At 39.9% G+C, this 15,562-nt stretch overlaps 1 protein-coding gene across 2 annotated transcripts in view; it reads left to right on the top strand.

Annotated features, from left to right (window-relative positions):
- LOC133765873 (arylamine N-acetyltransferase 2-like) overlaps positions 1 to 14,213 on the top strand; it is a 79,459-nt gene extending 65,246 nt beyond the window's left edge. Inside the window, exons 1-3 of one of the 2 annotated variants that reach the window (XM_062199440.1) lie at positions 1,000 to 1,056; positions 10,793 to 10,867; positions 12,524 to 14,213. In XM_062199440.1, coding sequence (XP_062055424.1) covers positions 12,530 to 13,408 — 879 coding nt within the window. In that variant the 5' untranslated portion in view covers positions 1,000 to 1,056; positions 10,793 to 10,867; positions 12,524 to 12,529 and the 3' untranslated portion in view covers positions 13,409 to 14,213. Of the gene's footprint in view, positions 1 to 999; positions 1,057 to 10,792; positions 10,868 to 12,523 lie in introns of those variants that run through there. The other variant, XM_062199439.1, reaches the window with a different exon arrangement.
- The last annotated feature ends 1,349 nt before the right edge of the window (positions 14,214 to 15,562 follow it).

Genomic DNA, 15,562 nt, shown 5'->3' with positions numbered 1-15,562 from the left:
CCTAGGCATTGAATCCAATCTACTTATCGATATTTCCCTTACCAATAAGGTTGTGGGCTCTTGCCATGAATTCAGAGAAGAATGCTGAATATTGCTCCAACAGCCAGGCAGCATGGTAAGCTTTTTAAGGTTTTTGCTTAGTGAGGGAAATGCTCTAAGGGAGAAAAGGAAATCTGGAAATTAAGTTGGGACCACAGCGAGGAGAGAAGAGACCAGGAGCCACGTGCAGCAAGTGTTTGGTTATGAGCAGCCACAAGCAGCTTAGCAGGGGTAGCAAAGCGAAGGCAGAGAGGGTGGCCTGAAGAAGGGGGCAAAAAGGGCAATAAAGGCGAAGAAGGGGGAAAAGGAAAAAGGGCCAGGTCCACCGTGTTCCAGGCCATTTATCCACTTCATAAGTGGTGTGGTTATGTAGTCTGATGTGCAGGTGGGTGTAGAGGTGGGGTCAGATAAGACCGTGAGCTCACACAGGGACATGGTGAAGGCGTGGTTTTCCAGCTCACAAACCTTATCAGTTTTATGCTATCTGCCTGCCTACATCAGCATGATGTTAATTCATGATAATTCAACACCAGTATACAGTATCTTGAGCAGAGAGGCAAATGGGAGTGAGGACTAGGGACTGATGAAGAAAGTATCACAAACTGGGAGTGGGATTAAAACCGCGCACCTTCTTCTTTGCTCTCTTCTACATTTCCGGGTCTGCTTTTCCTGGACCTTATCCAGCTCTCACCTCCACTTCTCTCGATGGGGGAAATCTGGCTTCAAGTTCCCAGACAACAGGAACCCTGTGCAACACAAAGCCACGGCCCTCAGCCTTGGAGAGTGGACCAGCAGACAGTGCTTGTAACTCTCCACATTTTAGTGAAAAGAGCTGACCCAGAGGTCCACTTGGGCAACCAGAGGCCCTGCGACTACATTTCCCAAGTTCACAGTGCTGACTCTTACTGGATTTGGAGGCGGGGAGATATGGAACACAATAAAAGCACTTCCTCTGCAGATGTGAAAGTGAAAGAGTAGCATTCAGCCCGGTTCCTGATTGCAGGTCCTGGAAACCTGGTAAGTGGAGCTCCTTGGCTGCAGGCTTACGAGATCTGGGTTTAATTCTATCTTACATGTGAGTCCAGAGGCCGGATTGTTCACCTTACCAGAACTTCAGGTCTAAGGCTGTTCAGAAAGTATGCGTGGTCCATATTTGGAGGGCCATGCCAAAACTACTATACAGCATAATGATGAATGCGGAAGAATCTTCTTTGAACCCCCTGAGTCACGGCAACAAAACATTTGAGCTGTGAGAACATGAGCAAATCATTTAGCTTTTAAAAACTCTATTTTCCATCAGCAAAATGGAGTTCATTATAGTGCCTACTTAAAAAATTTTGCAATAGGGATTAAATATGAGTATTAGGAGAAAACCAGTGTGTTTCAAGGAACCTACTTGCCTGGCTTGCCCTCTTGGGTACTTGTAACAGTGCTGTCCACCCTCTTTTTGCCTGACAGGATACATCCCAAAGGACCATGTCCTGCAGGCACTTCCTGATCAGAAATCCCTTAATGATCCCAAATGTCTGGGGAGGTTGAATTGTGTGGTCTGAAGGCTGTTTCAAGGGGAATTCCTGAGGATATTTTTCTGCACAAGCAGTCATAGTGGGAGAGTCTCCAGGACCAACAACATAATACCAACTATCCCACCATCCTTCTGACTGAGGGTGTCCTCCTCCCTATGTGGTCCATAGAAGGGACACTTCCTAAGCCAGTGGCATGCAATGGGCTTCTGCTGTGCTCTGACATCATGCCTACCATTAATGGACACTGTTAGCCGTAGCTGACTCAACTCTCTCCCTCACAAGGAACACTCCTGCTGCATCCTGCTCCCAGGCCTATATTGTTTGACCCTTACCTTCTTCAAATGTAGATTTGTTTCCTTTTAGATTTCTTTTCTGACCTCCTACATGTTAATGGGCATGGCCTGCCTGGCCACTGCAGGCATTTCCTATCAGCCATGCTGAGACACAGGTCTTCTGCACACTACAGAGAGCTGAATAGGGGCCTTCAGGTATGGCTATCCCAGCCATCCCCAGCCATGGGGATTGTCAAAGTGGAAGGGTCTGGGTGGGGATGTTAATTGAATGAAATGCCAAGCCCTTCACTCTCACATAGGTAAAAGAAGTGAAAAGGGACAAGAGAAGAAAAATACCACACAGACAAAAAGAAAAGCCACTTATTAGCTAAACATACTTCTATTCAGTAATGACAGAAAGCTGTGCAGTAGGAATGAAAGTCAGCTCAGTCTATGGTCGCATTGGTGTTGCTCAGAGTCCTTAAGATACGACGGCAGGATCTCATGGTCCTCCTGCCTCTGCATCAATCTGCTTTGGGGCTCTAGCGTTTTTCCCAATTCATTTCCTTTCTACTTCATTTTATCATAAAGCCAACATGAACATAAAGGCAATCTCAAAAGGGAAAGTCCTTGAGAAATGCAACAACTGCAAACTATCCTGACAAGTGTTTCCTCTGCATTAGTCAATGAAGAAGTAAAAGGTAATGAAAAATAAGTCAAGAGTTCACGATAAAGAATTGCTAGCATTGCCTCTTTGATTACAGAGCAGAGTAGCAAGGTTCTGAGAATTATGGCTATGGAATAAGCTGTTCTGGCTTAAGTAGAAATAGAAATACGAATTTAAAGTTAAATCTGAAGATAGAAAAAAATCCAGATTGAAGCATTTGTTTTTTAAGTGGTAGAATTCTGATTCAGTTTTGTCAACATCAGAATTGAGAAAGGTAAACTAGCATATTAACGTTTTAAAGTGTTGATTTAAGTCAACAGCAACTCAAGTATTAAGCAACACCAGACTGCAGGTAATTGTTCAGTGCCCTTCTCTAGGGAGGTGAGAGAGAAAACTTCCTGATATGTTAGCAGAAGCAAGTAAAGGAAATCTATTTGATTGGTTAGAGTGAAAAGTCTCTAGTTAGAGGTTTACTAGTGGTTTCTGATGGGCAAAGTCTAGTTTTGATTTACAGTTTACATTGGGAGCCCAAAGTCCTGGAGCCATCAAGCTTAGTCTCTTGCCAGCCTGATTTCTTCTTCCTTATGAAACATTTTCCTTCCATGCTAAATGCTCCAGAGGGTCTCTTTAATTTTTAATTTCAATAATTGAACAAGAATACATTTCACTATCAAGCATGCTGACTCAGACTCCTGGAATCTCATCCTCCTTGCTGTCCAGGTTCGGTTTTTGCTTCACTTCAGGATAATTTTTTTTTATCTTTATTTTGGTTTTATTTCTAAAATGGAAAGACATTGATTTCTCTGATTTTTTTTTTCATTTTTTAAATGACATCTTTTAAATCATATTATTGTTAGATTTAGGATTTTTTAGGGTTCTGAATAATTGAGGCATGGCCACTTAAAAGCAGAAAAGTTTTTACTGAAAACAGAACAGCATGGTGGAGAGAAAGTTAGGTTGCATCCCACCCGGACAGTAGGTGGTAATGATCTTACAAAAGATTCAGCCCACCAGGTAGTGGGCTGCTTATTTATGTTGTTTGTTGTGCACAGACCCACCTCTACTATGATGAGGTGGGTTTGAATGGTCAGAAGACTCTCTTAACAGGTATTTATCAAAGTCAACAATTTGCAATGTATGCTCTTATCAGTTTGGGATGTCCTAGGCAAGGAGGCATGTATAAAATCTAGCTCCCTTGCTGATGGCCTGGGAGAGCAATGGAGGATGGTCAAAGCACCTAGGCCCCTGCACCTCTATGGGAGACCTAGAGCTCCTGGCTCCTGGCTCCTGGCTTCAGATATGCCAGCTCTGGACATTGCAGCCATTTGGGAAATGAACAGATGGAAGACCTCTCCATCTGTCTCTCCCTCTCTCTGTCTGTAATTCCACCCCATTGATTAATTAATGAATTTATTAGTAAATCATTCAGAATCTTAGTCCATAAAATTCCATCCTGACATCCTCTGGGTCATTTTTTTAAAAAAGAATTATTTGTTTTACTTGAAAGGCGGAGTTACAGAGAGGGAGAGGCAGAGGCAGAGAGAGAGAGAGAGACAAAGAAAGACCTTCCATGCACTGGTTTACTCTCAAAATGGCTGTGACAACTGATGCTGAGCCAGCCAGAAGCCAGGAGCCAGGTGCTGCTTCCAGGTCTCCAATGTGGGTGCAGGGTCCGAAGGACTTGGGCTATTTTCCAGTGCTTTCCCAGGCACATTAACACGGAGTTGCATCTGAAGTGGAGTAGCCAGGACTTGAACTGGCACCCATATAGGATGCTGCAGCAGTTTAGCACGTTATGCCACAGCGTCAGCCCTCTCAGGATCATTCTTAAATGGGGATTTGTTTGCCACATGTGAAGTTAACTACTTGTGCCCCAAAAGCCTAGCAATTTCTAACAATCATAATCAAGGGCTTTTTGCTCCTCTACATAAAGAGTTCAATAAAAAAAGAAAAAACTAAAACGATCGCAGTTTATTAGGAACATAGGTAACGGCTCCAAACAATATCAGATGAAAAAATTGTCATTTTCATTCATATACAGTCAATTTGAAAATCTCGTCACACTTTCTGAGTTCTCTTCAGAAGCACCAAATATTTTTACCTTTGATTTCTTTGACTTCTTCCTATGTCTGGTTGCTTTTCTTTTCTTAATGGCTCTATCTTTCATTAGCCTTTATGATGAATGTCAAGCTTTCCTACTACATGATTAATGTGATATTGTTCTGTAACCACACACTCCTTTCTGATTATCATGACCTATGTGTTAGCTTTGCTTGAAGTCTGGAATAGTTAAAATCATGAAGCTATTACTTTATTAGCTCAGTGTTTTGTTTTTATTGAATTAGTTTTGCATATTTCACTGTTCCACGTATCTATAAAGAAATTCCTTCTATTCAGATTATTTTTCTATTTGAATTGGAATAATTTTACTACAAGTAAATCTTTGCATTTTAAGTTTTTAAAAACTTTTGTTAATATAGAGAATGGTTTCATGTATTTCATAGGCACATATAAAATGAGACAGCCATACTTTCCTCCTTCTCTCTCCCTCCCTCAATCCCCCTCTTCCTTCCTTCTTTTTAATTTTTGCAAAGAGATAATTTCAATTACCCCATAATTACAAGATTAATGTACCACTAACCAGAATGTTCAACAAGTAAAAGTAGGAAGATCACAGTTTCTCCGAAGTAGAAAAAAAGTGCTAACAGAACAATCAAATCACAAGATGTCTTTGCTTTCCTATTTTTTTTGTATCCTATATTAACTTTCATATATCAGAGAAAGCATATATTTGCTTTTTGGGACTGGCTTATTTCACTAAGCATAATGGTTTCCAACTGCATCCATTTTGTTTCAAAAGATTATTTCATTCTTTTTAATAGCTGGGTAGTATTCCATAGTGTATATGTACCACATTTTCTTTATCCAGTCATCAGATGATGAAAATCTGGGTCAATTCCACATCTTAGCTATTGTGAATTGAAATGTAATAAATGTGGGTGTACAACTAACTCTTCCATATTTTGATTTCATTTTCTTTGGGCAAATTCCCAGGAGTGGGATGGTTGGGTCATATAGTAGACCCATTTTCAAATTTCTGAGGAATCTCCATATTGATTCCAAAATAGTTGTACTAGTTTACATTCCCAGCAACATCAGATTAGGGTACCTTTTTTCTATATCCTCACCAGTATTTATTAGTATTTGATTTTGGGGCGATAGCCATTCTAACTGTGGTAAGGTGAAACCTCATTGTGGTTTTGATCTGCATTTCCCTGATGACTAATGATCCTGTGCATTATTTCATGTGTCAGTTTTCATTTGAATTTCCTCTTAAAAATGCCTGTTCAAGCCCTTGTCTTGTCTGTTGAGGAACAGGTTTGCTTTGTATACTATTTGTTGAACTCTTTACTTAACATAGAGTTAAACATATGTGTATTGTGTCAATGGAAAATAGATCTCATACATAATAAGATTTGAAACCAGATAGGTTGAAGAAATAGGGACTGGGAGTAAGGGTGGGAGGGTGAGCATGGTGGGAAGAATCACCATGTTCCTAAAGTTGTAATTATGAAGTGTGTGATGCTTGTAACTATAAATCAGTATAGTTCTGCATACATTACTATGGACTTACTTCTAAGGGTACAGTTTTAAAACTTGCCATGGGACCCTAAATCCCCTTAAGCTGGGTGGTAAAAATATCATCTTTTTTATTAAAGATTATTTATTTATTTGAGAGATAGAGTTACAGTGAGAGGGACACAGAGAGAAAGGTCTTCCATCCTCTGGTTCACTTGCCAAATGGCTGCAATGGCCAGGGTTGTGCCCATCCAAAGCCAGGATCCAGGAGCTTCCCAGTCTCCCACACAGGTGCAGGGGCCCAGACACCCAATCCATGTTCCATTGCTTTCCCATGCCATAGCAGAGAGCTGTATTGGAAGAGGAGCAGCCAGCACTAAAACCAGCACCCAAATGGAATGCCTGTACAACTGGCATAAGATTAATCTACTACACCACAGTGCTGGCCCAAAATGGCATCTTCTGTGTTAAAGTGAACACATGGCTACATTTAAGGATCTGGTAATGATAATAGATAGAATTAAAAAGGAGGGAATGCTCCAACATGGGAAGCAGTCCACACAGCAGACTCATAGAAAGACAACTGCTTAACTAGCACTGTGATCTCCGAATCAACCCTTAAGGAATTCCGGTCTGGCTGAAAAGCACATGAGGCATGGAAAGCCAAGAAATCATTGCAAAAAATGTCCTATGTGAAGGACCTCGGAGGGTGAGACCCCAGTGGAAAGAAGTAGCCATCAAAGAATGTACTTTTCTCTGAAGGGAGGAGAGAACTTACACTTTGCTTACAGCCTTGTCTAAATACAGATGGAATTTATGGATTCAAAAGGCTTCCATAGCTTAGGCATCTCATATCAAGAGACTCAGGTATTCACTGACATCATACATGAGAGTGTTAATTGTTGAATCAACAAGAGTCACTATACACTAACTTTCCATGGAGGACCTCTGTCCTCAAAGAGTTATATTATAATTAGTGTAAGTGTTCCCAAAAGATGTGTCTCAACTGCTAAGGAACTGATTTTTGCTTTGTTTTGTTTTTGTTTTTTGGTGCAAATTTTTGAACTATTTACTTAGTATAGAGTTGGTCTTCCTTGTATAAAGTTAATCGAAAATGGATCTTAGTGGAGAATGGAACTGGGAATGGGGGAGGGAAGAGGAAGAAGGGTGGGAGAGTAGGTAGGAGGAAGGGTTGGTGGAAAGAATCACTGGATTCCTAAAGTTATACTTATGGGAAGCATAAAGTCTGTATTTCTTAAATAAAAGGTTTCTTTGGGTGGGAAAATAAAATTTTTAAAAATGCCTGTTCAAGTCCTTGGCTCATTTCTTAACTGGATTGCTTTTGTTTTTATTGTTGAGTTTCTTGAGCTCTTTATAGATAAAGCTCTTTCTACTATCCAGATCAATCCTTCATCAGCTTCATTTTATTCCATTCTGTCAGTTGCCTCTTCACTTTGTTCAGTGACTCCTTTGTCATGCAGAAGCATCTTAGCTTGTTGTAATCCCATAATTTTGCTTTGATTTCCTGTGCTTCTGAGGTCATTTCCAAGAAGTCTTTACCTATGCCAACATCTTGCAGATCTTCCCTGATGGTTACCTCTAGTAATTTGAAGGTATCAGACCATAGGTTTCGATCTTTAATTCATTGTGAGCTGAATCTTGTAAGGTAGGGGGTTGTTTCATAGTTTTCTATGCACAGATCTAATTTAACAAGCACCATTTGTTGAGGAGACTGCCCTTTCTTCAAGGATTGATTTTAGTTCATTTATCACATATTAATTTGTGGTAGCTGTGTGGATTAATATCTGGGGTTTCTACTCTGTTCCATGATCTACATGTCTATTTTTGTGCCAGTTTCAGGCTGTTTTGATATGTAATATCAAATATGTTTTGATATGTAATTGTAATATGTCTTGAAATTTGATGTTGTGATGCCTCCTGCTTCGTTTTGTTAAGATTCATTAGCTTTTAGGGATCCCTTTTAGGGTTTAGCACCATTTTTTTGTAGACCTGAGAAGAATATCCTTGATATTTTGATTGGGATTGTAATGAATCTGTAAATTGCTTTGTGTATTATGGACATTTTAAGGATATTAATTCTTCCAAACCACAAACATTGAAGATTTTTTTCATTTTTTTTGTGTGTCGTCTTCTATTTTCTCTAAAGTTTTGGAATTTTCATTGTAGAAATCTTCCCCATCCCTGGTTAAATTTTTCCTAGACATTTGAATTTTTGTAGCTATTGTGAGTGGTATTGATCTCACTAAGCCATAGAATTGTTTATGTATACAAAAGCTATTGATATTTGTGCATTGACTTTTTTCATTTAAATTTTTTTAAATTTAACATAAACAAGGTTAATGTAATTCACATACATAAACAGTTTAGGAACATAATGATACATCAAACCCTAACCTCCCTCTCCTGCTCCCACCCTTCCTCCTTCTTCCTCTCTTATTCCCTCTCTTAATTTTTATGTTGATCTGCATTCAGTTTACTTAATACTAATAAGATTAACACCACACCAAGTAAAGAGTTCAACAAATAGTAAGAAAAAAGATATTTCCCCAACAGTAGAGACAAGGGTTGAAAATAATCATCAAAACTCAAAATTTGTATTTCATTTCCATAATATACATTTTTGGTGCAACTGGAAACCATTATACTTAGTGAATTAAGCCAGTAGCAAAAAGACAAATATCATGTTTTCCCTGGTCTGTGATAACTAAGAGAGTAACAAAAATGTCTGTTGTGAGGCGAATGTGATAACCACTACACTATGGAAACCAGGCAGTATTTAAAAAAAAAAGGAAACCTGTTGAAGTGAAAGGGACACTATGAGAAACAGTGACTTGATCAGCCCTTGTCCTAACTGTTGATGTACAATTTAATATTTTATCCCTTTTAGTATTTTTTTGTTCTACTTAATACTATTGGTTGAACTCTGTAATTAACACACAATTATTCTTAGGTGTTGAAATTTAACTGCAAAGTGATCCCTGTTAAATATAAGAGTGGGAATAAGAGAGGGAGGAGATGTACAATTTGGGACATGCTCAATCGGACTTGCCCCAAATGGTGGAGTTAGAAATGTGCCAGGGGATTCCAATATAATCCCATCAAGGTGGCATGTACTAATGCCATCTCGCTAGTCCAAGTGATCAATTTCAGTTCACAATTGATCACACTAAGAGTGTGTCTAAGAGTCAAAGGGATCACACAAACAAGACTAATGTCTGCTAATACTGATAGAATCAAAAAGGGAGAGAACGACCCAACATGGGAAGTCGGATACACAGCAGACTTATAGAATGGCAGATGTCCTAAACAGCACTCTGGCCTCAGAATCAGCCCTTAAGGCATTCAGATCTGGCTGAAGAGCCCATGAGAGTATTGTAGGCATGGAAAGCCAAGACACTCTGTCAAAAAATAAAAAGAGAACCTAAATGAAAGATCTCTGTGAGGGAGATCCCAGTGGAAAGAATGGGCCATCATAGAAGGAGGTACCTTTCTCTGAAGGGAGGAGAGAACTTCCACTTTGACTATGACCTTGTCTAAATAAGATCAGAGTTGGCAAACTCAAAGGCTTCCATAGCCTAGGCAACTCATGACTAGAGCCTAGAGAGATTACTGACGCCATAAACAAGAGTGTCAAATTGTTAAGTCAACAACAGGAGTCACTGTGTAGTTACTCCTCATGGGGAATCTCTGTCCCTAATGTGTTGTCCAATGTGAAGTAATGCTATAACTAGTACTGAAACAGTATTTTACACTTTATGTTCTGTGTGGGTGCTAACTGATGAAATCTTTACTTAATATATACTAAATCGATCTTCTGTATACAAAGATAATTGAAAATGAATCTTGATGTGAATGGAATGGCAGAGGGAGCGGCTGGTGGGAGGGGTGCGGGTGGGAGCCACTGTAATTCATAAACTGTACTTTGGAAATTTATATTTACTTAATAAAAGTTTTTTTAAAAAATGTGTGTTGATTTTATATCCTGCAAATTTACCAAACTCTCTGATGAGTTCCAATAGTCTCTTCATGGAGTCTTTTGGTTCCCCTATTTAGATAGAATCATGAGTCTTCTAATCTCAAATTTCATAGTGTATTTTCATTTTGTTGTCTCATCATATTAATATATTTATAACTCTGCATCCACTTTTATGTGTTTCTTGAATCTAGCATGGCTGGTAGTGGGCTTAGCCTCCTCAGTATTTTCAGTGGAGGTAGAGCTGAAGGAATACGAATTGACAAAACACGCATAGCTAGTAGATACTTTCAGATGACTCTACCTCCAAATACCCAATTATGGTTATCACCTAAAGGAAGACCAGGCAGTGTCACTGTGTACTGATCTTTAGTGTTTGGCATGTGTGGTGATAGTGATCAGGGACATGCTTGCCACACAGCTAACCCTCCTGGCTTAGTCCATGGAAAATAGTCACTGGTTCCTTGTCTTAGTATCCCCTCCTGATGGTTTCCAGAATCTTCAGGCTAAGGGTCCATTGTTGTAGCTCCAGTCTCCTGTTACACTCACCACATGCTTCCATCTGTGCCCCTCCCATATTCCTAAAACTACACCGTCAATTCATCTACTTTTGTGATTTTGAGAGTTTCTTCATTTCTTGTTTTAAAAACTACAGTCTTTGTTTTAGGGAAAAGTCATGGTGTGTTTTTAAGTCTGTCTTTTCTATTTTTTCTAGTTTAGGCTGAGAAGAAGAAATACCCCAAGTCACCTGAATTAAAACTGAAGATCAACCCTCCTTCAACTTACTAAGGTAGGCACTGAGTGCATTTCTGTGAGTCCTTAGTAGATGACCTAAATGTGTTCACTCTGCCTATGTAGCCGTCTCTTCCAGATATGATAAAGCTGACAGGGAAGGGTATATCTATGGAGAGAGATGCTACAAAACACCAAAAAATGCTAACAATGGTTTCATCCAGCCATTTTCCTGGGAACCATGTTCCAAGTGATTTCAACATTTCAACTTGAAGTGTAAGATTTATTATATTTAGTCACAGAATACATAAGTATTACTAAGGTATAACATGTAGCTAGTATCCAAACCCTTAACAAAAACTGACTTCTTTTGAATGCACCTGCAGTTACAAAACCCCAACTCAACATTTTATCTGAAAAAAAAAAAATGAGAAGTTGGGAGGAGAATGAAGAACAGAAGAGAGGGGGCAAGGAGAGAGAAAGACTTGAAAACATATTATAGCATTTAAAAGAAGTATAAAGGAAGCTCTACAGGCCTGAACTGTGGTGCAGTGGGTTACCACCTTGACCTGAAGTGCCAGCATCCCATATGGGTGCCAGTTCTAGTCCGGGCTGCTCCACTTCCAATCCAGCTCTCTGCTATTGCTTGGGCAAGCAGTATATGATGGACCAAGTCCTTAGCCCCTGCACCCATGTGGGAGACCTGGAAGAAGCTCCTGGCTACTAGCTTCAGATTGGCACAGCTCCAGCCATTGAGGCCAACTGGGGAGTGAACCCTCGGATCAAAGACACCCCCACCCCGTGTAACTCTGACTTGCAAATAAATTAATAAAATAAAGTATGCTCTCAATTTAAACAATGATGACCAGGCATATATAAATCACCTTATTGTTTTGAGGTCTGCCTTCCTTTCTCTTCCTTTTATGCTTGGGGAAAATTCTGCTTTAGGGACTATTGAGGGTTTGGGGCAGTCTTAATGAATACCAGTTGTACTCCCTGTGCCTGTGTGGTAGTTTTAGAGCTTGTCTAAATGTGGAGGAAGGACAGCAATGCACTATTAGGATGAGGAAGCCGATTGGATAGACCCGGGGAAACGTTGGAGGAATCAAGAATAGACTGAGAAAAACACTGGAAAAATTGAAAGAATAGCTGGGTGAAATGCAGAGTAGCTGGGACTCAAACCAGGCACCTTGATATTAGATGTGGGTGGGTGCCCTAAGCAGCAACTTACATGCTATATCAAAGGCTTGACACATATTTTCAATTTTTTGTTCATTTGCTTCAGAGAGAGGCATGCACACACAATGAGAGAGAGAGAGAGAGAGAGAGAGAGAGAGAGAGAAACTCCCACTCCCATCTACTGGGATCACTTGGGATTCATTTCACAAATACCTAAACCAGTCAGGGCTAGGCGAAGATTGGGCTGGGGCTGGGTCATGCAGAAATCAGGAGTTGGGAGCTCAATCCAGGTCTCCCATGTGAGGGCAGGGACCAATTAGTTGAGCCATCACCACTGCCTCCAGGTCTGTAACCTGGGAGCCAGAGATGGCTATTGAACCAGGCACTCCTTTGTGGGACATGTACATCTTACCAGAAGGCCAAACTTCAGCCCCATATACATATCTAAATATGTTACAGCTATCATTAGCCTACCCTAGGATACCCACCTTCAAACGTGATACAAGTTGGTTTTGTTCTGTTTTCCTCATCTTAGGGGATCATGGATATTGAAGCATATTATCAAAGAATTGGTTACAAGAACCCTAGGAACAAATTGGACTTGGAATCACTAACAGACATTTTTCAGCACCAGATCCGAACTGTTCCCTATGAGAACCTTAGCCTTCACTGTGGGGAGTCCATGGAGTTGGACTTAGAGGCCATTTTTGATCAAATTGTCAGGAGGAATAGAGGTGGCTGGTGTCTCCAGGTCAACTATCTTCTGTACTGGGCTTTGACTACCATCGGTTTTGAGACCACAATGTTAGGAGGGTTTGTTTATGGCAATCATAATGACAAATACAGCACCAGCATGATTCACCTCCTAATACAGGTGACCATCAATGGCAGGAACTACATTGTCGATGCTGGGTTTGGATGCTCCTCCCAGATGTGGCAGCCTGTGGAGTTAATTTCTGGAAAAGATCAGCCTCAAGTGCCTTCCATATTCCGCTTGAGAGAAGAGGGAGAAACCTGGTATGTGGACCAAATCAGAAGACAGCAACATGTTCCAGACCAAGAATTTCTTAATTCTGAACTCCTGGAAAAGAAAATATACCAAAAACTCTACTGCTTTACTCTTCAACCTCGAACAATTGAAGAATTTGAGTCTGCAAACACATATCTTCAAGAATCCCCATCATCTGTGTTTTTGGACAAATCAATTTGTTCCTTGCAGACCCTAGAAGGTGTTCATTCTTTAGTGGGCCTCATCCTCAGCTCCAGAACATACAATTATAAGGAAAATACAGATCTGGTAGAATTTAAAGTTCTGACTGAGGAGGAAGTGGAGGAAGTGCTGAAAACTATATTTAATATTTCCTTGGGGAAAAAAGCTTATGTGCAAAAATGGTCATTTGTCTTTCACTATTTAGAATAGGGAGCAAAAATCATCTTCAATCCTAGTACAAGTACTTAAGCTTTTTATTATAAAAATGTTCAAACTTGAAAAATCACAGAAAATAGGCTAATAAATTCATATGTGTTTATCAACCAGATGACCAATTATTCGCTGATGATAGATCATATTTTCCCTACTCTCCTATTGTTTTGATTAAAATCATAAACATCAAATCATTCACCGATAAAGGTATAAACATATATCATTTGAACACTTTGTAAAGAATTATAGCAACACTCCTTTACAAAATTAATTTAAAAAGGCATTTTAAAAATGGCATACTTATCTTGGGATGCACAATGATTTATACCTGAAATCTCCAAAACTGACTTATGTTGAGCTCACACAAAACATTTTCTGGTGACTGAAAATACAAAATATTGGGGAAATGGTTTCCATTAAATTCATCCAGTGTGTATCCAAGGTCCTGGGTTTACAAAATACCACCTGTAGAATTTAGGATTAGCATCCAACAAAGAAGTATAAGGCATGATATTCACTCCAAATAACTTAACAGTCCTCAATACCAGATATTAACCAATTCGCAGCAGGTGATTTTAGGTGCCAAGAAAGTGACACAGCTAATACTTTCTTCCAGGCTGCTTTTTGTAGTCATAGTTCTTCATGTATCATTTTTTTCTTAATAAAGAAACATTATATTTGAAGTTTTCAACTTCCAGAACTTATTTGCCTAAAAGTAACACTTATTTTTATGTATGATAACATATGTATAATTTTATTGTCTAAAAAGGTTATTACATGGGACCAGCACTATAACGTAGTGAGTAATCTGCAGCACTCACATCTCATGAGTCTCATATGGGTATTGTTTGAGTCCTAGCTGCTCCACTTCCAATCTGGTTCCCTGATAATACACCTACAAAAGCAGGCAAGATGACTCATGTGCTTGGGCCCCTGATACCCATGTGTAAGACCCAGAAGGAGCTCCTAGATCTTGGCTTTGGCCCAGGCTGTTGAAGCCATTTGGGGAATGAACCAGCAGATGGAAGATTCTATCTTTTCCTCTCTTTGTTAATCATGCCTTTCAAAATAATTTTTTTAAAAAAAGGATACTACAACAGAGCTTGGGTATTATGGACTAGGTGACGTCTCTGCAATAGAAGCTTCTTCTCACCCTCTTTCTTGCCCATTAGTTACAGTCTTTGATTGGTTTCTACAGTTTGTCATAAGAGAAAGAACATGAAGTTCTTGGTGCATTTATGATTTCAAATATTGTGGACATTGGGTGAATTGCTTGATAAACGGTCTGGCTCCTCATAGGTAAAATGGGACAACGTGTGCTTTGCTGTATTAGTCCCTTTTCAGTTACTAAAACAAAACACCTGAAGGCACGTAGAACATAAAGAAAAGAGATTTACTTTGCTCAGAGTTTTGAAGCTGAAAGTCTGAGATGCAGCAGCCCCATCCATCTGGCCTCTGGGGAGAGACCCTTGGCTCTGTCACTTCATGGCAGACAGCATCATGGAGGGAGTATTGTGCAAAAGAGAAATCACATGGAAGACAGAAAGTGAGAGGAATGTTCAAACATCAAAATTGTTCTTCGAAGTCACTCGCTCTTATGAGAACAACTAACTCATCAGTACTATGGTAAAAATGTGACAAATGCCTTTACTCACCTGCAGGATGCCTCCTCTGTTCCTGGGGATAGCTGCTGAGAGTAGTTTCACCACATACCCCACTTCCTTGTTTCTTTGTTATCTAGGCTTGCTTAAGCATGCAGAGCCCCCATCAATCCCCAGAATTATGTCATTAAGGACACCATCTCTTGGGTAAGTGCTATAGAAATTGTGGCACTCAGTGCATGGAACAACGTCTTTCAGCAAGAATGAGTGTGCCATTTTTTGTTTTTTTTTTTTTACTGGAGCAAACTGGAGGGAAGACCAGGGAAGTGCCAAGTTCTGGCACAAGCTGCCAAGGGACTACTGTTTAACACCACATTAACTCCCAGATGCAATCTCTTAGAAGCAGATCATCAAGAAGCCACTAGAAGAATGTGCAGTAAGTCTCATTGGAAAGAAAAGAGGGCTGCCTTTTATAATCCCTTTTCTGCACTGCTTGTAGGTCAGAGTCTACATGTCCACTTAAAACCAACTCTTGCCGGCACCATGGCTC

This window comes from Lepus europaeus, chromosome 8 (genome assembly GCF_033115175.1).
Source record: "Lepus europaeus isolate LE1 chromosome 8, mLepTim1.pri, whole genome shotgun sequence".
Classification (NCBI taxonomy): Eukaryota; Metazoa; Chordata; class Mammalia; order Lagomorpha; family Leporidae; genus Lepus; species Lepus europaeus.
This window is presented reverse-complemented; position numbering and strand designations above follow the sequence as displayed.